General features: G+C 34.6%; 3 protein-coding genes across 4 annotated transcripts in view; 2 read left to right on the top strand and 1 right to left on the bottom strand.

Moving 5' to 3' along the window:
• The first annotated feature begins 77 nt into the window (after window positions 1-77).
• On the top strand, window positions 78-2,823 carry LOC105232165 (uncharacterized protein Rv2082). The gene is made up of 2 exons (XM_049454579.1): window positions 78-1,108; window positions 1,164-2,823. Exons 1-2 carry the CDS (start codon window positions 313-315, stop codon window positions 1,937-1,939), a joined length of 1,572 nt encoding a protein of 523 aa, XP_049310536.1. The 5' UTR covers window positions 78-312; the 3' UTR covers window positions 1,940-2,823.
• The window catches only part of LOC105232158 (rabphilin-3A), a 25,538-nt gene continuing 3,003 nt past the window's right edge, over window positions 2,230-24,764 (bottom strand). The window contains exons 1-4 of one of the 2 annotated variants that reach the window (XM_049454571.1): window positions 10,587-11,824; window positions 8,106-9,492; window positions 7,811-8,025; window positions 4,659-5,318 (exon numbers count right to left, since the gene is read on the bottom strand). In XM_049454571.1, coding sequence (XP_049310528.1) covers window positions 5,015-5,318; window positions 7,811-8,025; window positions 8,106-9,492; window positions 10,587-10,621 — 1,941 coding nt within the window. In that variant the 5' untranslated portion in view covers window positions 10,622-11,824 and the 3' untranslated portion in view covers window positions 4,659-5,014. Of the gene's footprint in view, window positions 5,319-7,810; window positions 8,026-8,105; window positions 9,493-10,586; window positions 11,825-24,764 lie in introns of those variants that run through there. The other variant, XM_011213774.4, reaches the window with a different exon arrangement.
• LOC105232162 (poly(U)-binding-splicing factor half pint) overlaps window positions 23,212-24,764 on the top strand; it is a 25,854-nt gene continuing 24,301 nt past the window's right edge. Inside the window, exon 1 of the mRNA XM_011213781.4 lies at window positions 23,212-23,438. The gene's annotated coding sequence lies outside the window, so the exon portion shown is untranslated. The remainder of the gene's footprint in view (window positions 23,439-24,764) is intronic.

The raw sequence follows: 24,764 nt of genomic DNA, 5'->3' as shown, positions 1-24,764 counted from the left end.
ATTGACCCTGAAATGCAACGTTGAGTCACGTTCCCCCAATTTTGCAATAACCGATGGTAGAGCCTCTCAGCTGTTGTTCGTCGAATTCAGTGATTCAGTTCAAACGAAACGACCCAATATTAAACAGAAATTTTTCAGTTGCACAATAGGAAACGTATTCTGGAAATAACTCTGTGTATTTTGCCATTAGCAAGTATAATTAATTTGTTTAGTAGTGAAGTGACTGACGGTACAAAGAAACAGAGACACGCAAGCAATTTAACTTGCTTGAAAGCAACCTGTTTTAACGCGGAAAACGACCGTAGTGCAAAAATGGCGAAGGAGGTGAAAGTGAATTGCGCATCGGTCGCTATATTTGCAATTTTATTGCTTACCCAAAATTTAGGGTGTAGTGAAGCAAAGCGCGTTTTGAGCAGCAATCGGAAATCTAATAGTGGACGTACCCCTAGTAGTGGACATGTGACCAAGAGCTATCCGACACAAAGCAGTGCCGGTAACTCACACTCGGATCTTGCCAAGTTGAGCTATTCAGGATACAATTCGGCACCAAATCGCCCAGCGTCGGCTGCGGGAAGTGGTGCAACCAATACTCAACCTATAGGATGGAATGTGCCGAAATCACAAGGATCCCCGGCTTCAGGAACCAATGTACACACTCCAATAACAGCCACTAATACTCAGGGTGTGCAGAGCTCTTATCCTGGTGCCACTTATAATTCTCCTGGCGCGATTCCTGCAGGCGCAACATATCATTCACCTGGCTCAGTTCCAGCTGGCGCAACGTACTATTCACCCGGATCTGTGCCTGCCGGCGCAACGTACCACTCGCCTGGAGCACTGCCTGCTGGCGCAACATACCACTCGCCTGGTGCACTGCCTGCTGGCGCAACATACCATTCACCTGGTTCATACCCTGTAGGAGGAAACCCATATTCATCGCCTGGACATATGCCAGCAAATGGCGGTTATTATCCGGCTGGAGGCAGTCAATATCCCTCGGCTGGTGTACCAGCTGGTGCCACTTACGTAGCTCCTGGTGCTGCACTTCCTCCAGGCGCTGTGCTTTACTCATCACCACCGCAACAAACTTCGTCAGGATTAGGATTTGGTAAGATACTCAATACTGAAAAAAAAAATATCAATTCTAAATAGTTGAATATTAGGTTCTGGTTTGGCTGCTGGTGCCATTGGAGGCGCAATTCTTGGTCACGTGCTTACGCCAACTCATACCCGTGTGGAATCAGCACCAGCTGCATCCGCTGGACAACCAGGTAGCGCTGATGATAAAATCATCATTATTAATAACGGTCCACCAGGTTCAGTAACTACGACAAATGCTGCCGGTGCTACGGTCATCACAACTGGTGTCGTTGGCGAAAACGCCACACAACCCATGCCAGCGCCAGCACCGGCCGCTGCACCAGCTGATCCGGCAATACCAAACGTACCGCTTGCCCCCATAGGTGATAATAACGCAGCACAACCAACACCAGCGCCAGGTGCTGCACCCGCAGGAAGTGCTGCTGCCGCCGCTCCACAACCAGCCCCCGAACAACCCCCACCAGGCGGCATAATTTGTGTACCAGTGCGCGTTAATGAAACCGATGCAGCAGATAGTAGCAAGATGACTGAAGTAGAAAAAATTGCTTGCTACCCAGCCCCCCCACCGCCACCACCAGCACCAGTAAATGGTGCTGAAATGAATGGTACTGCGCCAGTTATGCCACCAGCTAGCGAAGGAAGTGCACCGTTGGCGCCAATGAGCCCAGTCACCGCAGCTTCACAGCAATTGCAAGCAAATCCAACCCAAGCACCCTTGTTGCCGGACAATGCTTCGGTAAAAACAAGCGGTGCTGGGGCATGGCTCAATTACGCCGCCTGTAATTCTATGACAACTGTGCTATTGCCATTATTTGTTGCTTTTTTTGGACTGCATTAAGTAGTGAAACCATATAAGGCAAAAAAGCAGACGAAATGAAAAGACAGTAAAGTAGTGAGTTAAAAATAGTAGGAAAAAATCGATATGCCTAAAGGGCTACAAGCTTAGTAAATTGATGCAACAACAAATCGAAACAAATGTTATGAAATTCGTATACCTCTTTTTGTAACAAATATTTTCTTACCTTTGCATAATGCTTCGAATCGGAAGAATCTCAGCATATTTTACAATGCTTCGTTTTTAATAACACGTTTTTTTATTAAGAATTATTAAAATTTCTCAAATATACTTATGTATGTCGTAAAGTATTACAAGCAATACATGCTTTAAATGTTAAAAAGTATTGTTAATACACATATCCATCACATGTACTGAACAAATTGGCCGAACAATACAAACATACAAATATTGGTATGTAAGTCATTAACCTGTGAAATTACACATCTAACCTTTGTGATCTTAAAATATACGTCGAATAATAATTGCGGTTTTGCGCGTCTCTTTGTAACATATTATTCTCCATTTGAAACAAATATTCCAACTCGAAACTCGCGCCTTTGTAATTTAAATTAGGGAATTTTTAATGCAGACAACAAAAAGTAAATAACATTTGCAGCTCAAAATATTTTATAACAAATGTCTTCTTATAAATGCAGTTAAATCAGTAAATATCTTTTGTCTTCATAAGCCATAAAAAAGTGTTTAAAGTAAATATAAATCCGTGTTAAAAACGTAATTCCAATAGTCACATTTCAATAAACCAGTAGTAAATATATGTATGTATATATTCATAGATATTTGCTAATTGTATTGTGCACCTAACAAATTAAAAATATTTAATGCAATAAAATTAGCTTGCAAGCACCCCACACTAACCGCAAAAACTTGTTTGACTTACGTTGAGTAATGGTTGTAATAAATAAAAAAAAGGTAAACAACTGTCTTAGCAGTAAAACAGGTATGTAAGTACGTGTTTGCTTAATTTCTTTGTAACTATACACACATTACGTGGAAATTTTTAATTAAAAACAATTTGTGCAGTCCTGCTAATTATACTACGAGTTCAATAATTCTACAAATTTTAATAGTGATTGTATTCCAGCCTTCCATTAAAGTTAAAAATTAATAAAACACGACAAAGCAATAATAAATTAGAAATATTCACATATTATTTTTTTCATGCTTACTTGCAATTTATTTTCAACAATTTTCCATAAAAACCATAAATTAACTATGCAAGTTTTATTGCAATTGTCAATAAAAATGCTAGACACCACCCAGAATATTTAATTAACTTCCCAAATGCGCAAGGTTAATTTTGTATTTCTTTTAAATATTCCACCCAGGTGCCATTAGCCGTGTCTAGTTAGCTGCTAACAATGCTATTTTACACAATATCACACTTTGCCTATACATTTATTAGAGCAACAAAAATGCTTGTATTTATATTTTTGTTAGTAAACAAAATGTAGAATATGCAAATAAAAAGCACAAACACCGGTTCTGAGTAAATAAAAGTCATACATACCTACATACATACATATGTATGTATGTATGCTTGTGTATACACCAATTTAGCGCAGTCTGATTTCACTCACTCCAGCACAGCCGCTGCGACAATCTTCACAAAACCTAAATGAATATGCATAGCTTAAATACATATTTGTATGTTAAATATTAACATTTGACTGCTTGTCAAAGTGTAATTTTAAAAATAAAATTACTAATCGTCTAAATTTTTGTTTCTAAACTTTATGAAATATTTGAATGTTGCCCTGAAATTAACGAAAAAGTTAAATATGTACATACAATAATATAAAATTCATAAATAACTGTACCGCTAAAGTGCAGAGAGCGCGTTCTCTGTAACGTGTGCAGCGCTAACGTGCAGAGAATGTTCTCTGTAATGTGCGCTTATTAAACGCAACTTCAGTAAACATTCATACATAAATAAGTGACAATTCAAAGCCAAGATAAACCATTAATAATAAAAACTCATATATCGTTTGCTAAAAATAAAAATAAAAGTTATTCGATATTAATTTTCTCGCACCACGTTCTCATATTTTATTCCAGCAAATTTTTTTTGTATTAAACAAAGTAATTGTGTGTATTAATGCATACGCGTTCGCTTACATAGCAGTTACAGTTCGTGTTTTATTTTTATATGCTTAGTGTTATCTAAAAATATATTTCGTGTGTGTGTGTGTGTTTGATTGATGCTTATTTAACCCATTTAAGGACACTTAAAAACAATTTATAGCACATACTATAAAATATAATGCAGCAAAATTGGGGTAATAAATATGCTGAATAAGGAGGGTCGACGATACCGTTGCGGATGATACAGGTGACAAGTAAAGACATGTCCAAGTACCTTCAAACATGCGTGTGCATGTATGTATGTAGTAAGTATTTACAGCACGTTATTTATTAAATGCATATATGTAGTAAATAACTTATGTAAGAGTTTGTGTAGCAGTTTGTATAACAAAATAAATTAATATACATACATATGCAGTTTTTAGTTTAAAAATTTTGGCAACAATTTCTGTGGGTGGATTACATACATAGTACATCTGCATATGTACATATGTATGTATATTATATATAATGCATATGTAACTATATATAAATATAAATGCACTGCATCTCGAGCCAAATGCATATTTATATTTTTACAATCATAATATTATATAATGTTTGTGTCAGGTCCAGGATTGGAAATAATGCATTAAAAATAATTGAATTAAAACTATTAACTTTTTTATTTTGTAATTCCGAAAACTTTAATTAAAGTAAATTTTATATTTCTAAACTCAAATGCAGGATTGAAAAATAACAAAATGTTAATCCCAAGTTTGTAATAAAAATATTCTTTATAATCTGTTCATTTTTAAATAATTAAAAAAAAATTGAAAAAAAAAATGTTTTTTATTCCCAATCGATAAAAATCTAATTTTAAATTCAAAAATGTTTAATTAAAAAATTCGCAACCCTGGTCAGGTCTTTTTTATAATTTTATTATAAGTGTTACTTTTTTATAAATTTCAATACGCTCCGTCACTCATTTGATTAATGCGTTGGGTGTTCCCCTGATAAACAATGCCATTTCTCGTGAAAGTGATCCGGCAATTTTATGCAATCCAGCCACTGCTGCAAACGTTCGCCCTTGCTATTGTAGCCGATTACCAAGCTGCCCAGAAAATCATTGCTCTTGCCAATGTCTTTATCCCAAACGGTTATATACAACGTTTGTTTATTCAGGTCATGTGGACTGGATTCGAAATAGAATTCTTCGCGATATATTGGATTTAATGTGCGCCATTTGACACCGGTTTTATATTTTTTATTCTTATGCGAATCAGGTTTCAGTTGTCTAAATGAAAAAAAAGAATTTTTTAGTTTAATGAAGCGCTCAGTTGCAATTAGCAGAGTGCAAATTGAATGGGTATGAATATGCAAATAAACATGACATATTTTTCAAAAGAGCATAAGGTTTTTATAATTAAGTATATACATATGTATGTATATAAGTACATACGTACATATACATATATAGTACATGTATTTTTGTACATATGTATAGTACTTGTACGTATGTACGTAGAGCGCTGTTTGAACGCGTAAAAAGTTTTCAAAAGCTTATCTAACTAATTAGCATATTTTCGAAAATTTGTTGAAGTTAAACGATATTTTGGTAGTTGAGCTAAAAGAAAAAAAATCACATAAAAAAAAAATAAATAATTTTTCATTACAAGAACTTGACTTTAATAGGTCAGTTTATATGGCAGCCATACACCATAGTGGCCCGATATCGGCGATTCCGATAAATTGCCATTTTCTTCGTGTGCAAAATTTCAGAAAGAAATCTCAAAAAACTGTTGGACTAGTTCGCTTATATACAGATGGACAGATTGTCAAATATATGTACATACATACATACATACATACATATGTATATATACTTTATATGGTCACGGACATTTCCTTCTGAATGTTACAAGTTTCGTGGTAACCTTATTCCGGCCTAATTCCCTAATTTCGTGTTCTTGAAGTATAAGAGTGACGCCAAAGAAAAGTTATCTTAAGGGGGGAGATACCTTTAGTACCGTCAAAAAGGGTAATTTCTTTCAATTTTATTTTGGAAGAATAAAAACAGATCACATCCTGTTTTTTTGCATATATGTATATTAAGAGGTATTATTGAACTACAAAATAAAAATGTTTTTATGTAAAAAAAAAAAAAAAAAAATGGCGGAAATATCAACGATCCCGTTGATTGACAATTTTTTGCGGCCGTCAACTTCCTGGCTAGGCATAGTAGAGGGGTTTTGAGAATTTCGAAAAAGATGTAGGCCAGAATTTTGTAAGAAGAGGCATTTTTACCTGTGTTTTTCGAGATCAAAATACTTAAACAATTGTCAAAATGCCATTTTTCTCGGAAAAGCGCTGTATCACGCACTTGAGTATAAAATTGTCTATAAAATACGCTTTACTTCAAGTAAATTGGTTAAATAATGCGCTCGCAATTTGGCGGCTGGATGAAAAAAGTTAGTTTCGAGGAAACGAGCCTCAAAGTTCTCCGGTTGTATGGGCTGCAGCATGAAGTGCAATGGTTTTAGGGCATATTTCTTCGAAAATATTCGGAGTAAATCAATGAAACTTCGGGACTATGTTTTTGAATATTTTTGATTAGAGCGATTTTTTTTTTTATTTTATGAAAATTCTAAAGATATCTCACCCCTTAAGGGGTTAGGGGTAGTCAGAATTTTCATAAATAAATTATTTTTTGCATTTTCGTTAAGTGTAATATTCTCTGAAAATTTCACGTTGATCCGATAATTAGTTTTTGAGTTATTCGACAAATAACAAAGAGAGCTCGGGCACTTCAAAGCGCTCGGGTGAAACTTTAAACGCGGTTTTCTCAGAACTATGGTTTTTGAACTGGTGGCAACTGTAACTCGAAAACCGCTCAATAGATTTTAATGAAAGCACAGCCCTTAGAATACATAATAAACACGGGCCTGATCGAAGGATTTGCGATAAATGTCGATAACGCCAAAAGGAATGCCACATAGACGCTTTTATTTCCCTTTAAAACAGGGACCGTAACTCTTATGACTTTTATCGAAAAAATCAAAAAATAAGAGTTATTTTTGATTTTTATATATTTAGATCAAAAATAAAAATTATTTTTGATTTTTATATATTTAGATCAAAAATAAAAGTTATTTTTGATTTTTATTTTTTTAGATCAAAAATAAAAGTTATTTTTGATTTTTATTTTTTTAGATCAAAAAATAAGAATTATTTTTGATTTTTATATTTTTAAATCAATAATAAAAATCAATTCAAAATTTTTATTTATTTATTTTTTGCTGTTATTATAACCGTACACCTTAGTTTTACTTTAAAGCTTAACAGAAATTAAGAAACATATTATGCCACAAATTTTGAATTTATTTTTATTATTGATTTAAAAATATAAAAATCAAAAATAATTCTTATTTTTTGATCTAAAAAAATAAAAATCAAAAGTAACTTTTATTTTTGATCTAAAAAAATAAAAATCAAAAATAACTTTTATTTTTGATCTAAAAAAATAGAAATCAAAAATAACTTTTATTTTTGATCTAAATATATAAAAATCTAAATTTAAAAATCATACAATATTTCGCATATAGTTCACCTAAAAATCATGATGGTGTAAACAAAACTTTTCTACGATGTTCCTTTACGTATGATTTTTTTTATTAAAAATTGTAAAATAACTCTTATTTCCGGTCCCTGCTTTAAAATGATAACAGCATGGGTAATAGGGCCGAATATATGTATTTACTATTCAGGGTATGAAAGGTTCACACTTACAGCTTAACAAATGGATCCGAGCTGCCATTGTTGTCCATCGGTATCAAATTGATGCACTGCTTTACATTCACCACCAAAGCACGTCGCTTTGTATTATAGCAGAGTGATATCAAAATTTTGCCATGCGGCCACTCCTGTGACATTTCCGCTTCATTACTAAACCGATCCTCGCCACCCAACGGCACAGATATGCGATATTGATTGGTGTTGTGCACCTGCGTTTGAGAAAAAATATGTAAAACCAATAATTATTAAGTTCTCCGCAATTAACGACTACCCGCTGCTGTCAACTCACCGGCGAGAGCGAAATTTTAGCGCCACCCAAGTAGTCGTGTCCATACTTATCGTCATCGAATATCGCAACATACAGCGATGAGCCGCCTAGTTCCTCCGGTTCGACGCCCACAAATTGCAAAGTTTCATTAAATTCAGGGTTGCGCGTCTTATGCACAGTTTTGGTACGCAACCAACGCGAATACTTGGTCATACCATCGGGGGTCACAATATTCACCTTACAATAGGGATCCGTTAAGCCAGCCGCATCCATAGCAGGCAGATCACGTGCCCTTACCATAACGCAATCTAGACTATGTACACTCTCACGATAGCTAACCGCCACCTCGAGCCAACCGAGCAATTCCCGACAATGCAAATTTACTTGATTATGATTGGGCACATGATTGCTCGTGTTCGCCGAATTGCCCGAAGAACTTTCGCCACTGATCGACCAAGATGACGAGACGGAGCTGCGACGCGTATAATTACAATTGCTCTCACGCCTATTGTTCACCGAAGTGACAGTCGATGCCGTTGATATGGTATCATAGTCCTGTTGATTACTTTCTGTACGCGATGACTGACGATTGGCAAAAAAAGAATTGGAAAGTTTGCGCTCACCGCTATCAATGAAACTGCGTATGGAGCCGAAAGTACGCAGACGAAAACTATCCTCACGTTGCATACGCGTCGCCGCTGGTGGTGAGACATCAGCGTTGAAGGAATTTCTATTAGGTGTGCGTGCTGTTGTCAACGGCGCTACAGCACACACAGCGCTGATGGCGCCATCCACAACATCACCACCGCCGCCGCCGCCACCGTTTGTATCCTCTTCCGAACTACTGCTATCGTCCACATGTATTGTCAGCTTCTTAACGCGCACATTGCGTGTGGGCGTGTTGTTGCAGCTTTGTGCGCCACGCGGCGGCAGCAACACATCAGACATGGCGCCGCCACTTGCTGACTGATGTGTGGGTGTCGAATTAGTGCTGCTGGGTGCGTCATAATTGGGAAGCCCTTTGAAAAACCATGCGCCCGACTTTTTCCACATTTCGCGTGTCTCCGAGCAGATGCGGCACAACCATATTTCGCGCGTGCGATCACTGGTATGATAACGTATATTAATGTCGACACTGCATTTTGCACACACCGATTTCTTGCAGTCCTCACAAATGATGCGCGTAGAACGCAGCAGTCCAAAGGTGTCACCGCAGAGCCGGCAACAATTTGGACCACCTTCGACGGCGCGTTGTTTAATTTTCTCCACACGCTCGACAAGTCGACCAACGCGTTGCCGCTCGGCGGTCTCGATTTCCTCATTGCGGCGTATAACGGAAATAATAGCGGCTTGCTCATCGGGCCGAAGCGGTTCGTTGGTCTTGGAGCTGCTCCATCCAGCGCGTAATCTGTAGGGGAAAGAAAGTTTAAATAATTTTTGATGGCCAAAATTTTAAAGTAGATCAGGGTTATAGCCTTTCGAAATGTTAATAAGTGCAAAAATTATGGTTTAACCTTCAAAAGGAAGAGAATATAACAAAAATCAAGAAAAAATATAATTTACGGCTGTTCTGAAAGTGTGATAGGAGGCATTGGGTATTTAAGTGTAAAAAATGTTTTTCTAGATTTCAGGAAAAAAGTTAACTGACAAAGTTGTAGCTAATAGAGAAATCTACAACTTTCGTCTTAATACCTTTTTTTCTCAAAATTCATGTGAAAAATTCTAAACAACTAGTTTTAACTAGATTTTTAATTTTTAATTTTTTTTTCGTTAGCAATTTTTTTTTTACAAATTTTAGAAATAAATATTTATTTTGAAACCCCAAATAGCAAATTCTTTGAAGTAACTGCAAAATTGAATATATAAAGCTCATCTCTTTGTCCTCAAATTGTAACAGCCTTCATGTGACAGAAAATCATCAAATTTCTTATACAAAATAAAAATCAAAATTAAACATTTATTATCAACGCCCCAAAATTATGTTCTAGATATACCTTTATAGGTTCAATTATTATTATTTTTTTTTGACTTTGTTACTCTGTGTGAATGAATTTACATGTTATACTTGCTTATATAGTTTTGTTGCGATTATGTACCTTGCTCATGTTCAAAGCCGAAGGGAGAAATTTTATACAATTTTAAAGTATATTCTAACATGCTGTGCTTTAACACGCTATACTGAACGTTGAAGATTATTGTTTTCCTGATAAGGCTTCGCACAAAATTGTAGAGTCCGACATTTTAGAATAACAAAAATTGCGTAATAAAAAACTCGGTCAAACAACTGTACAAATATGTATTACATATACATATGTATGTGCAGTCACAATTTTCCAACAAATTTCACAATAGTGTATCCATTTTCAATAGAGCACCGTGTAGGCATTGTATTTCATCACCCCTGATTGTGTGCTCAAATTATATCTATGTATGTACATTTGTAACATACATATGTATATAAGTACGTAATAAGTACAACAAACACGTTTCCACGCCATTTACCTGATTCTTATAACACAGTCATGTGCCAAGTTCATGGCAATCAGCACAAAAATAATTACATATGACTAATTTCGTAAAGCGTCATGACAAAAATAAACACCGCAAGTAGTGTAGAACTAACCAAAGGAAATAAAAGAAACCTGAAATACGCAAATATGCAAGCCAAAAATGCTTATGCATATGGCTAAGAGCCCTCAACACGTTAAAAGTTTTTTTTATTTTTATCAAAGCCACCCCTAACCTGTTGTGCCGCTATTCACGTCATTTCCCCATCATATCATCAATGGCAGGCTTGTTGTGCTCATTAAACAAGCCTCACAACGGCAGCGCTTCCCTGCACTGTGACTGCGCTGCGCAGTCGACTGCATGACTCAACAAAAACAAAGAAGAGCACACTAAAAATAGAGAAGCTAAGTTCTCATGTAAAGCTTTGTATTTATTTGTTTGCTTTTGCTTATGTTTGTGTTTGTTGTTTTCATTTATTTGCATATCTACTTGTTTATCGCACGAGCACGATTTGTTTTCTTGCTTGCTTATACAAGTTGAGAGTCAACGACAGACAGCAGGTAAGGCCAACGAAAACTTCATGCATGTACAAGTTTGTACAGAAATGCATAGTATGTATGTATGTTAGTTGGTCCTTTTAAAGTTCATATGTAAATACCTCTTTAAGTATGTGTGTAACTTACGAGGTTAATGGCTTGGCATTCGGCTTAACCACATGCATGGCCGTAATGTCTGCCGGCGTGTGATATATCAGTTGTTTGTATGAGTGCCATGAGCTGGGCTATCTAACTTACGACCGTAGTGGTTATTGTGTCTGTGCTTATTTTATTGCTTGTGTGAAGAGTAGCACGAGTGCAAACACGTTTTCAACATATTTTCGCATTCAATTACTTTTTTTATTTTGTATAATATAAACGCTACCGCAGGCAAAATGTGATTGCCGACGTGTCGTTTACTTTATACCGTTTCTTTTATTGTTGCTGTCACTTATTACTCAATGAAATGTGCTGATGAGTGACGGCGCTTTACAATTCAGGCCTGCAGGGAGAACTAAACAAAACAAAACAAATCAAAATGAAATGAAAAAATAAAGAAGCTGACTTAGAATTAAAATGTGTGATGCAAGCAAAAAGGATTTTAAATATTTGATTAAAAGCCGCATAAGTGAACTGAGAATATTCCTAACAGTATTTTTTGTCGGTTTAATAACACTTACTTTATTGTATACATATACAAATAACTGAAATTTTTTATTTTTTATCCATTATATAAACGGTTATTGATTATTTATGTTCTGGAAAAAAATACTGTGGAATTGTGAGCGACTTCTGAAACAAGTTTAGGAAAACCAAGGTAGTGAACCCATTTTTATTGATTTGAACACCTGCGGGTTGAGTGGGAAATAATTTTAAGTTTATTTCTTGTAAATTGTAAAATGCGTCTGATAGTATTTAAATAAAATTTTTGACAGAAAAATTAGTATAAGTTTAATTTTTGAAAGTAATGAAAATTTAATAACATAAAGTATATTAATAAAATCATTAATTGAAGAAAACTCTCTTTGGGAACCTATTAGTATAATTATTTAAAATTTTGGACATAGATATAATTTTTTTCTATTGAGTAGTACCATAAACCCGGAAGGTATAAAATTTTTGAAACAAAAATTTATAAAAAATTTAATTTTTACTATTAAATTACAAGGTTTTAAACCTTAAAGATTAAAATTATAGAAAACTCTATTTATGAACTTCTATTAATCAACCCACGAATTCATAGTATAAAGAAGATAGGTTACGTATACGCAGTGTGCACTAAAAAATATTACTTCGCAGCATTTTAAAAATATTCTTAAAAAGCAAGCAAATAAAATAATAAAATTAAAAATAAAATAATAAAAGGAAAAATAGTTTGTTTGCCTGTTATGCCTCTAATTATTCAAAAAACTAATATAAAGTACTATCACTTAACCCATGAATATATATAGGTTGCGTATACGCAGTGGTTAATGAAAAAAAAGATGGCAGAACATAATCGTACACCCTTACACATTAATGAAATAAATAATTTCTTTTGTAAAATTAATAAAATTAAAAATAATTAAACAATATTTATGAATTAATTAAAAAAAACTATAATAGAAATAAAATTAAAAATTCAATGAAATACTTTTTAAAAATTTCTAAAATATAAAAAATTCCAAAAATAATATTTTAGATAAATTTTAAAATAAAATTATTTATAAAAATAAAAAATTCAAAAAAAAATATTTTTTATATAATTTAAAATTTATTATTATCACTAAAAATATTTAAATTTCGATTAAAAATATTTTTTATTACATATATAAAGTTAAAAGTTTTTTTAGTTTCAAATTACGAAAATGAGGCCATATAATATTACATTTGCAAATACAGTCGTTCCCAATTTTAATATTTTTAAGAAAACATATTTATATTGTTACAAAAAAATCTGTAAATAATGAAATAATTGTTCAAATATTATTCAACTAATACAAATTAGTTAGAAACTTTACCTTTTTATCCAATTATTTAATTACATATGTATGTATATTTATTTAATATTATTTCTGTCGAACATCTATTCTATTTTGACACCTTTATTAGCCTCGCTTCAATGTTTTTTTTTCTTTTTGTCTCATCGTTAGCAACACTCGTTCCCCTGTGGCAAGCGCACACAAATATTTACTCACCTAAACCATTCTCAGCAAACAGACAGTAAATGAAAATGTAAACTTCACTCCCACAGCACCCCACCGCAGTCGCCACTGTGCACTTCATTATACGCCCATTTTACATTTGCACCTTTTAGCGCTTTATTTGAATTTTCTTACTTCAATCCGCTTACTTGACAAGCTGTTTATTTACTAGCCGGGGCCGAGAAGAAAGTATGTAAATGCAAATACAAAAACGTGGATTCAAAAAAAAAATAGAACAAGAAACTTTAGAAATAACTTTTATCTGGCTGGTTAGCAATTTGCTACTTTGCAAAGTTTATTTAGTGCTTTTCACTTTTTCTTCTTCTTCACGCCTGCTTTCTTTTTAATGGTGGAAAAGCATTTTTCAACGCTATGTTATTTATTCGCTTATATGTTTGTGTGTTTATTTGCTTGTTTTGCAACGCCGCTGGGCTACACCGATTCCACTTTGATATTTGCTTGGCAACATCATTTTTTTGTTTTTTAATTTTTTCCGTCGCTGTCATATTTGCCGTTTCCCATTTTGCGCTCGCTTTGACAGTGGGTGTAAACGACCGTTGCTTGTTTGACATTTAGTGAGGTTGTTCATAAAAAAAAAAACAATGTTGCGAAAAAAGCAAACAAATGTGTGTGCTTAGAGGCAAGCAAAGCAATCAACACAATCTTTTGGCAACCACGCACGTACTCATGTACATATTGACATATCGATATATATAGTAGAGATATGTAAATGTATTGTAAGTGTGCATTAGGGTGTTCCCAAGTTGACTTGTTTTTTGTAAACCAAGCTCATTATTTCCTTTTTACTGTATACTGTTAGTACACCATGTCGTATGAGTAACACAGTATGTATAAATCTCTTGTATGAAGGCTTAGTACATTTGATGTATAAATTAACTACGCATAACTTTTACAGAAAAGTTTTAGTGGAAAAAATCTTTTGGACTTATTTCGTAGTACGAAAAATTCTGTAAATTCTAACAAAAATATAGACAGGGTTGCGAATTTTTTAAATTAAAAAAATTAGGTTAAAAATTAAATTTAATTATTTTTTTAATGCATGGTTTCCAATATTGGTGAAAGATTTATTTACTCACTAACGAAAAAATATTTAAATAAAACCCTATGTAATTTACATACATATGTATAAGGTAACGGTATATGATTTAAATCGAAAAAAGACCTTATTTGTTTTAGATCCTTATTTTGGGGGCAAAAACTGAAATCTCAGTAGGCCTTTGCAAAAACCAAAAAAAAAAAAAATGAGAAATAACGGACACCCTAGTGTACATATGTACATATATGCGGCTACTGAACGTTTCAATATATTTTTTTCGCAATTCTTTTCGCTGGTTTGCATTCAAAAGCTTCCAACTCACTTCTCATACACAAACACACATAACAATACTTGTATATATGTACAAACATATGTATGTTGTATTTCCGTATTTACCCTAAAACCTTTTTGCTACTTGTTCGTTGTTGTTTTTGGTTTATTGGGCTTTCCCCGTGCAATTGTCCCATACATTTTTAAATATGAAAAAAATCTGTAAAATTGGTCAAAGGTGCAGAAAAGGTTACTATGCGTGGGCGAAAAGGGCTATATGGACTATAAAAATATGACCCACATGACAAAATATGTGCAGCGTTTCGCGAGAATATTTAGTTAAATTAAATATTTATTGAGGTACTAAATCTGCGGAGATTTTACAAACAATTCAATAAAATGTGAAAAGGTTGCAAATATTAAAAGATAATTTGTTGTTGCTAATATGCAAAAATGTATGCAAATTTTTTGTGTCTCCAACAAAATCTCAAATTTTTATTGACATTACAATCAAACTGCTGGTCTAGGAACAAGATTATCGCCGCTCAGCAAGTTGTTGACTTCCCCTGAGATAGAAGGGTAGTAGAATTGAAAAAGTTGTTTAATGCCGAATACCGTTTAGAATGAAATGTTAATCCAGTTATTATTTTGACAATATTTAATTCAAATTCTGGAATTGAACTTAAAATTTTAAATGAAATTTTATCCTTTTCATAGATTATAGATTATAAGTATCATTTAAGATCTAAAAAATCATGAGATCGAAGAAAGTTAGTTTATATACATACCATATGCAGTCAAGTTGCTAACTAATAATTCGAATATTAATTTTAATTTATTTGTATTATTTTTCCAAAAAATATTTAGTTAAATTATAGCAAAGAGAAGTTCTTAGCAGCATAACATTTTTCTCATTACTCAGCTAACGAATTATGAATTTTTTTCGTCGAAAAGTAATCTAATTTTGCATATATAGATTATATATCTAAAAAAAGCCACAAGTGGCCTTCAAATAGACAACAAAATACAAAAAAAAATCATACCCCGTTGAACAAATGTCCATATGTTGATTTGCGAACTTTGCTGAATACTGATTAACGTACTGTTAGATTTGCATAACGTGATAAGGGAGACTAACAAGGTGCCAGCACCTTCGTCATCATTGCTCATGCTTCACTACCGCAAACGCGGTTCGCCTGCTAAACAGAGCAGCAAATAAATTTCAAAGAATTAATTAAAATGTTAAATTTTTATAATAATACAGGGTAGGCCATTTAAAGTTGACCCATTTGTTTCTAAAAAAAAAAGAACAAAAGAAAACAATGTTTTTTGTTCATTTCAAAAATAATTTATTTTGGTCCAAGGGGATTTGTTTCAGCTAATATTTAAAAATTAGATCGCGTAAATGGGCACCTTTAGCTTTGACAGCTAAATGCACTCTTTTTTCGACATTTTCCATGACTTTGGCCAATGTTTCGGATGATATGGCGGCTGTTTCACGTCGAATGTTGGCTTTCAGTTGAGCTAAGGTCTTTGGCTTATTAGCGTATACCTTGGATTTCAAATAACCCCACAAATAAAAGTCTGGTGGCGTCAAATCTGGTGATCTCGGTGGCCAGTCAACATCACCATTTTTCGATATCAATCGCCCGGGGAAAAAGTGGTCGCAATAAATTGATTGTTGGTCGAGCTGTATGGCATGTAGCCCCGTCCTGTTGAAACCAGAAGTTATCCATGTCATTTTCGCGAATAATGGGTATCACAAAATCCGTTATCATGGCTCGATAACGCTCACCATTGACTGTTGTCGTGGCTCCATCATCGTCTTCGAAAAAATACGGTCCGATGATCATATTCGCGCAAACACCGCACCAAACTGTTACTTTTTGGTCGTAAAGAGGCTGTTCTTCAATTAATTGAGGATTTTCGGTGGCATAAAATCGGCAATTTTGATTGTTTACGCCTCCATTCAACGAGAAATGTGCCTCGTCTGACATGATGAGTTTTCGCCAAAAGTCAAGTTCGTTTTCAGCCATTTCGATGGCCCATTTGCCAAAATTAAAGCGTCGCGGATAATCAGCTGGGTTTAGTTTTTGTGCCATTTGAATTTTATATGGAAACATCTTCAAATCTTTATGAATTATGCGTCGGAGAGTGGTGCGAGAGATGTCTAATTCCTGAGAGCGGCGATAACTCGATGTCGATGGAGTCTCCTCAATACTGGCTCGTACAGCTTCGATATTTTCATCAGAACGTCTTGTGCGTTGTCTGGATGCATGACTGGCATTACTGAGATTACCGGTGTTCACAAATTTTGCGTATAAAGACTTAATTGTGTTCTTAACTGGAGCACTTTTCACTTTATTTTTTTTGTGAAACGCACGTTGAGTTAACACAATTGAAAAGTTATTTTGAATATAAAGCTGAACAATTTCAGCGCGTTCTTTTGGAGTGTACTGTTCCATGGTATAAATTGTCTTCGAATGACGCTTCTAACGCGGTATGACATTAGCCGATTTGTCAGCGCTGTTAAAAGTTACAGCGTTGCCAGATGGGTCAACTTTAAATGGCCTACCCTTAAGTGTGGTAAAAATTAAAAATTACTGAGTTGGAAAATAAGCAATGAGGTGATTAGAAGGTCATTTTTGCTGAAGCAGTTTTAAATACAAATATATAGAAATTATGAACTAATATTTTTTTTAAATAAAATACACATATGTTTGTTGTAATTTATAAGTTTTACAACAAAAAACATATTAAGCGGTATATTTTGCAAAGCTGAAACTCACGCCGACAGCCGCAGGTCAGCTCAGAGTATGAAATTCGTTTCTACGAACATACTTCAATTGCAGTTAAGTACAGCTTTCGAAGAAAACTTACTTTTATACATATGTATATGCATACGTAATTAATGATACACCTTCGCAGAAACTGTATTTGTGTTGATTTTACTTCCGCCTTGCCAGCTCTTACCTTGGCAACGCAACAGCTGTTAGCTACCTCGAACTTTTCCATCACTTCGCGCACACGCGAAATACACACACACATATACAAAGTACTAACGCGCAGCAGTCAATTACTCCAGGTGGTGTTGATGTGAGAGCTTTCGGCAATGTTCGCCCTTCAAAGTATGCAACGTTGCAGACAAAAATCAAGGTTATTATTGTATTATCTCTTTCTGCACACATACACATACATATGTATGTATACATACATACATACATACTTGCATATTCAGCTATGCGCTTGTTTGCGAGTGTTGAATAAAATATAACAGCTGTTCCCAACTGATACTGCTATGCAAGAGGAAAGTTGCACACACACATATGCATACAAGCGTACATATATAATGGGAAGCAGCAATAAACATCAATTATACGTAAATTATGAGATGACCTCATGCAAGCAGTTTATTTTGAAGCTGGTAAAAAATATGGCAGGGAAAATAGTGCGTTACAAAGCAATAAAAATATATATAAAACAGATTTTCGCAATAATTATATAATTATACTCAATTTAATCGATTTTGGGGATGTCAAAAAAATCAAAAAAATATCGTAAGCAATTAAAAAGTGAAAACATTTTGTAGCACACTTTTAGGTGCTCTAACAATAAATAATATTTTTGAAAGCAATAAAAAGTGAAGTAACTAGTCTGTTTACAGCGTAGGTTTAGGCGCTGCCATATTACATCCTGACCCTGTTCAGTCGTTTTGGATTCGTGTGACAATAGAAAAAGAGTAATATAACGACATTTTCTTAAAATTATAAAAAAAATTCAAAATGTTTTCTTAAAATTTTATTTACTTGTTTAAAATTTTTTATTTCTTCAAGAATACCTAGCTTCTAGTAATTTCTTATCTACAAAACAGAATATTATAATATATCTGCAGGTCCATAGAGTATAAAATTTTTACTTTTTACTAACAAAATATATGTACTTTAGGGTGGGTCATAAGTTTTTTCGCTTGTAAATTAACGGTTTACTATTTTTTTCTTATTACCAGTTAGAAAAATATTGATATTAAAAATATTATAATAAAAATTTACTAACAAAATGTATGTACTATAAGGTGGTTCAAAAAATAACGATTTTTTTCGCTTGAAAATCTGAAAAGTTGGTTGATAGAGACCTTTAAGCAAGGCTCTCCAAGTAAGAGCACTTAATTGTAACTTGAAGGTCTTCCGCTTAACGGTTTTCTACTTTTTTCTTATTTTCAGAGATAAAAATTTGTATCTCGATTCCACGACTTGAAAAAATATTTCGTTTTGTGTATTTTGTGGAAATTTTAACAATTTTAACAATTTCTTTAACAAAGGTCTATAACGATTTTTTTCGTAAATCTAAGATATTAACGGTTAAGGTTTTATTTTTTAAAGAAAAAATAATAATTTTTTAAGAATTGTATAACTCAACGAAAAAAAATTATTATAAATCTGAAAACTGCAAGTTTTGTAAGAAATTTAGTTCTCTACAAAAATTATCACTTATTTTTTATTTTTTTTTAATGTTTTTTTTTTAATTTTTTTAAATATTTTTTTTATTTATTTTTTTTTATTTTTTTTTTAATATTTTTCTTTATTTGTTGATTTTATTTTTATTTTTTTTCTAATTTTTTTTAATTTTATTTTTTATTTTTTTTTATATTTTTCTTTATTTTTTGATTTTTGCCACTAATTATCTCATAAATGCCTGACTTAATCGGAAAATTATACACATCTTTCTTGTAGAGCAGAAAATTCCTACAAGACTATGAGCTTTGCTATTTAAAATGATATTTTTTCATTGAATTATAAAATAAATTCGAAAAAATGTCTATTTAAAACACTCACATTTTACCCGTTAATATCTTTTTGAGTTACCCTAATGTATTTGTATTTTTTATTATGACTGCCCTATAGTCTATGAAGATAATACAATATATACCTATACTTTGAACCTAATATCTAATTCATACATTTCCGCTCCACACGAGGGAAGCAAAGGGGTAATAAACCAAAGAGTTCTTGATATTTTTTAAATTATAAATTGTCTGTCTAATTAATTATGTATGTATACATATGTTTATATGCTTGCGTTGTCTTTTTATGCACCGTTAATATTTTTGCAAGTATAAAAAAGTTGCTACTAAGTGATGGTTGCCATGCAGCGCTACTTGTGAGCACATTTATTGACTTCCGTTCGATGTTGTAGTAGAAAAAGGCATAAAAATGCGAAAACAATCGTGAAAATGTTGCAGAAATTTTAATTTTGTTTAAATAAAACCTGAATGTAATAATACTCTGAACAGGATTTATAAAGTTTGGACGAAATCTTACCACTGTAGCATACAACTGCCATACAAACTGACCGATCATTAGCAAGTTTTATATGGACAACATTTTTATTTGACAAGATATCATCGCGAAATTTAGCTTAGATTATTGCCCAAGGTAACGCTACAATATCCAAACCAAATTTTCAAATCGCACCACTATAGCATATAGCTGTCATACAAATTGACCGAATTAAAAATTGAAAATTTTTTTATTTGTGAAGCATATTCTAGCCTCGGTGCATGCTCTCCGTTTATATGATTCATAGTCACTCTTTAATGTTTAACTTCTCATTTTGCTAGGTTTCTTCATATAAGCCCATGACGATTTCTGCATATTTTAAACAGTATCTCAAAGACTAATGGATATTACTATAGCTAAGCTTTTGTTTGCTATTAAAAAATATTTTCAATAGCTTGTATATATTGCTTGAGACCTGTATTGTAACTTACGACTCATCAAGTAATAGTCTCCTACCAGTTTTAAAGAGAAGTGGATAACTTGCAGTAATTTCTATATTCCAAGAAGTTAACTGCGACGACTTTTCGTACTAAAAATGCGCTCATTTCCTCTGTGTGAAACCTGAGTCTCAGCTTAGCTCACACGACCTTGAAAAATGTACGCATTTCGCCAGCGTTGAGCTTCATGAACAAAAAAATTACGAAGTTCAAGGCATCAAACTCCAAGCAACAAGGTTGTGTCAACCGTAAGGATACACAAGGTGCTGTTTGTTTTCAATGCTGACTGCAGCAGAATGTTTCTTTGCGTTGAAATACAGCAGCGAAGGACTTGTGGGGCTTCAAATATGCACGAAATGGCAGAATTAAAGTTGTGAAGGTTGCCGACTAAGCCAAAATGACCTAAATGACAAAAGCCATGTGGAGAAGCAGAAGCAGCGCACATTTAAGTTGTCTCTTGATTAACTCTCGAAACTTTGTTAATATATATATAGAGCAAATTTATTACTTGACCTTCGCGACACCAACTAATTCGCAAACACATAAATCAGTCTAGCAGTCTTTTAGGCGCCCAAGCTGGTGGACCAGCAGCTGGCACTTGAATTCGAGCTAAAGTAATTATAACAATTAGAAAGTCATATTTTATTAAGTTATTAAAACTTAATTAGCACGCACATTGTGGCACAGCATGCGACGCCGCATCGAGTTCGCGCTGCAGCCGCCAACGCAGCATGCAATGGCATTTATGATGAGCTCATAAATCTAATCTATTTTTAATAGGCATTAGCAAACGTTTGCGTATGTATGTCAGCGACCACAAATGAGTAAGCCAATAGCCACTACTTTAGCCTCATTATATTGCGCCCAGCCCCACACCCCGCACTACTCACCATGCTGCGCTCCATTTCATGTAACACGCTGTCATTGCCTTTGCTGGTGCATTGACAGTTACAGCGACATGCATATTTAAGTTTTATATGCGTTTGCGTGCTTATATATATACATATACACAAGTATATCTTAGATGTGTGTGTGCGCGTTCGGCAAATATGTGCGTATTTAATCGTGTTTGTTGTTTGTTTGGCGTCTGTTAGGCCGGCGCTGGCGTTGGCGTTGACTACTCATTGCACAGGCAAGCATCACCACCGCCCCTTACCGCCTCCTGCATGTTCCGTCTAAATGTCAATCATAAATATTTACGTTCACAAGTCCAAGCCATCACAATTACAAATGCACAAAGGCGGGCATGTAACGGTTTTAGTAAACGTCAAGTGAGATTGTGGCGGATTTGCGTGTACAGTGTTGATTATTGCCCTTTTGCATTACAAATAAGTGTATTTGTGTGTTCAATGGATTTTATGATGTGCCGTTAAATGCAATTTTGAAATAAGTTCAGTAAAAATTAAGTACGCTGTTACGGTAATTTCGATAAAGCGGTCGTACAACTAGTTAATATAAGAGGGTAGTGCCCTGGACTGCCTGGAAACATGTCGACGCATCTATAAAAGGTCCACTGTACTTCACATAAGTTCACTTATTGTCAAGCTATTAAGCTTTTTTGGTCATTTGTCCCGTTCTATGGAAATTCGAAGTGTAGCCAGGTCTTTCTCCACCTGGTCTTCCCAACGGAGTGGAAGTCTTCCTCGCCCTCTGCTACCCTCAGCGGGTACTGGGTCGAATACTCTAAGAGCTGAAGTGTTTTCATCCATTGGGATGACATGACCTACTTAGCGTAGCCGCTGCCTCTTAATTCGCTGAACTATGTCAATGTAGTCATACAACCCATTGTCGCATCGACTGCGCCATACGCCGTTGCCAATGCTCAAAAGACCATAAATCTTCCGCAGAACCTTTCTCTAGAAAACTCGTAATGCCGACTCATCAGATATTGTCATCGTCCATGCTCCTGCGCCATATAGCATGAGTGGGAAATGAGTGATTTGTAGAATTTGGTCTTTGTTCGCCGAAAGCGGACTTCACTTCTCAAATGCCTACTCAGTCCGAGATAGCACCTCTTGGCAAGTGTTATTCTGGGTTGGATTTTAAAGCTGACGTTCTTGTTGGTGTTAATGCTGGTTCCAAGATCGACGAAATTATCTACGACTCCGAAACTCTTCGCCGGTTCGTCGAAAGTTTGTCTACCGAAACTTCAAACTGGCAAAAATGGAACAGCTGAGAATAAACTGTCTAGATGATTCCAGCCTAAATTGTTCCATACAACTTTATAAATTTGCGTCCGACAAAATAACCTCACTTTGATCTCGCAACCACACAAGTTTTGGTTGTTGAACAGCGCTTGCCAAACTCACGAGAGATCCAACGATAGAGTGCAAGAGAACAGCGGAGTACTGACTCGTTGTCTATTTAATTAAATTGTGGTCAGTGTGCCCGCTCTAACAAACTCATGGGCTTTGTAGTTTCCGGCAATCTCCCTGTGAGAAAGGAACCGACCAGACTTTGCTCGGTCTTCCAACTTTAGGAACGGACCAGACTTTGCTCGGTCTTCCGAATTAGTCAATTGCAGTCAGCTACAATATTAAACCGTAACTACTGTGGAACCCCAGAGCCATACTTGGGAGGGATTTTTATATTGGGAGCGAAAGGAAGGAAAATATTTTTAAAATATTTTCTGACATGAAATTTTTTTATGATTTTATGTATATATATAAATTTTTTTTATAAAGAATTGCAAAATAGTAAAATATATTTCTCAGTGTGCGATAATTTTATAACAGACTGTTTTTTTTTCTCATTTGTCGCAGGTCGCTGAGCAGTATACGAGTATTTATTTGCGGCTAAGCAGTGGATTTCCGTACATACTTACATACATACATTCGTATACCTAAACACGTAGATTTGCGCACACGTTTATAAGTGCGTGCGGAATAAAATTTCATCATACACTCGCTTATACTCCGAGGAAAGCTGAGTGTAGTACAACGTGAAGTGAGCGGCAGTAGAAACACAACGCATCAGAAAAAACTGTTTAATAAAAACATCAGTGAACGACAGCGCAGGTGGAGCGGGGTAAGTGAAATGAACTTTCCTAATGATATCGCATAGCCGAGTGGCTTGGACACTTGATTTAATTATGTGGCAATGCTGTGCTGCGCTTGCACACATAATATTCATTATAACACTATAGCCTCACCCCTCACTATTGCCGCTCCCCTACATAACGCCTTTCAATTCACAAGTTTATTAGTTTTTTTCTTCTTTTTTTTGTGCCGCTACCGCAATGCCGCAAATGACGTGCAAAGTGATGTGTATTGAAATGACGACAGACGGCTGACGACAGACGGTTCAACTGACAGTGTAGTGTGAATGCAAACAACGGCATACGAATGTGTAATCGAGCGTTTTGTGAGTGCATGCCGACAGGCAAGCAGGCAGATAGGCAATACGCGTCAGTGATGCGCTGACAGCCGGATATGCTTTGTGGCTTTGACGTGCATACATACAGATTATGACGGTTTACAGCTATAAGTATATTTTAGTAGCAACAAATATGAAGTGTTTGCGGAAGAATGAATAACAAAAATGCCGTTGGCAGCGATTAAAACGTTTTTGAGATTTTTTATACCCTAAACAGTGTGTATATAATTGGGCACTAATTTGGAGCACCCAGAACAAGTTTCATTGGTGGCTTGCGTGGCATACTTCCCTTTTTTATACAAAAATTTTAAAATAAAGCAAATTTATTCATTATTTTCGCTCATTTTTGAACAGCTGTAACTTTTTTTCAACTTCCCCGAATTTTTTTTTTGACAAAATGAAGCTTAAAATCTCACCTTTTCAACGCTATATGGTATGACACAAGCTGATTGGTAGCACTGGTGATACACGACTGCAACGACATCTATTGACAAAATACGAAAACACTTTTTCGACTACCCTTTATACTATATATAACGAGCTGAGTTGGTTTAGCCATGTCCATCTGTCTGTCCGTCTGGCGAACTAGTCCTTCATTTTTTGAGAAATCGTTATAAATTTCTACTTTGATTTGATTTTGAGTTGCTTATTTCTCGAAACCTCCGATTTCGGAACACTAGAGCCCATAGCTGCCATACATCAGAATCAAATCCTTGTATGGGAAACATTTTTATTTGACAAGATATCTTGATAACACTTGGTATAGACTATTTTCCAAGGCAACGTTAAAATTTACGAACATATTTTTAATATCGGACCACTGTATGCTATAGCTGCCATACAAACTGAACAATCAGAAACAAGATAAAGATATTTGTATACCCTTTTATGCTATAAAAAGTGCATCTGTGAAGGGTATTAAAGTGTATTTGAAAATTATTCTACAACTCTGCCATCCCCTTCAAAGTAGTCTCCTTG

This window comes from Bactrocera dorsalis, chromosome 4 (genome assembly GCF_023373825.1).
Source record: "Bactrocera dorsalis isolate Fly_Bdor chromosome 4, ASM2337382v1, whole genome shotgun sequence".
Lineage (NCBI taxonomy): Eukaryota > Metazoa > Arthropoda > Insecta > Diptera > Tephritidae > Bactrocera > Bactrocera dorsalis.
The sequence above is the reverse complement of the archived record's forward strand: the minus strand, read 5'-3'. Positions and strand labels throughout refer to the sequence as shown.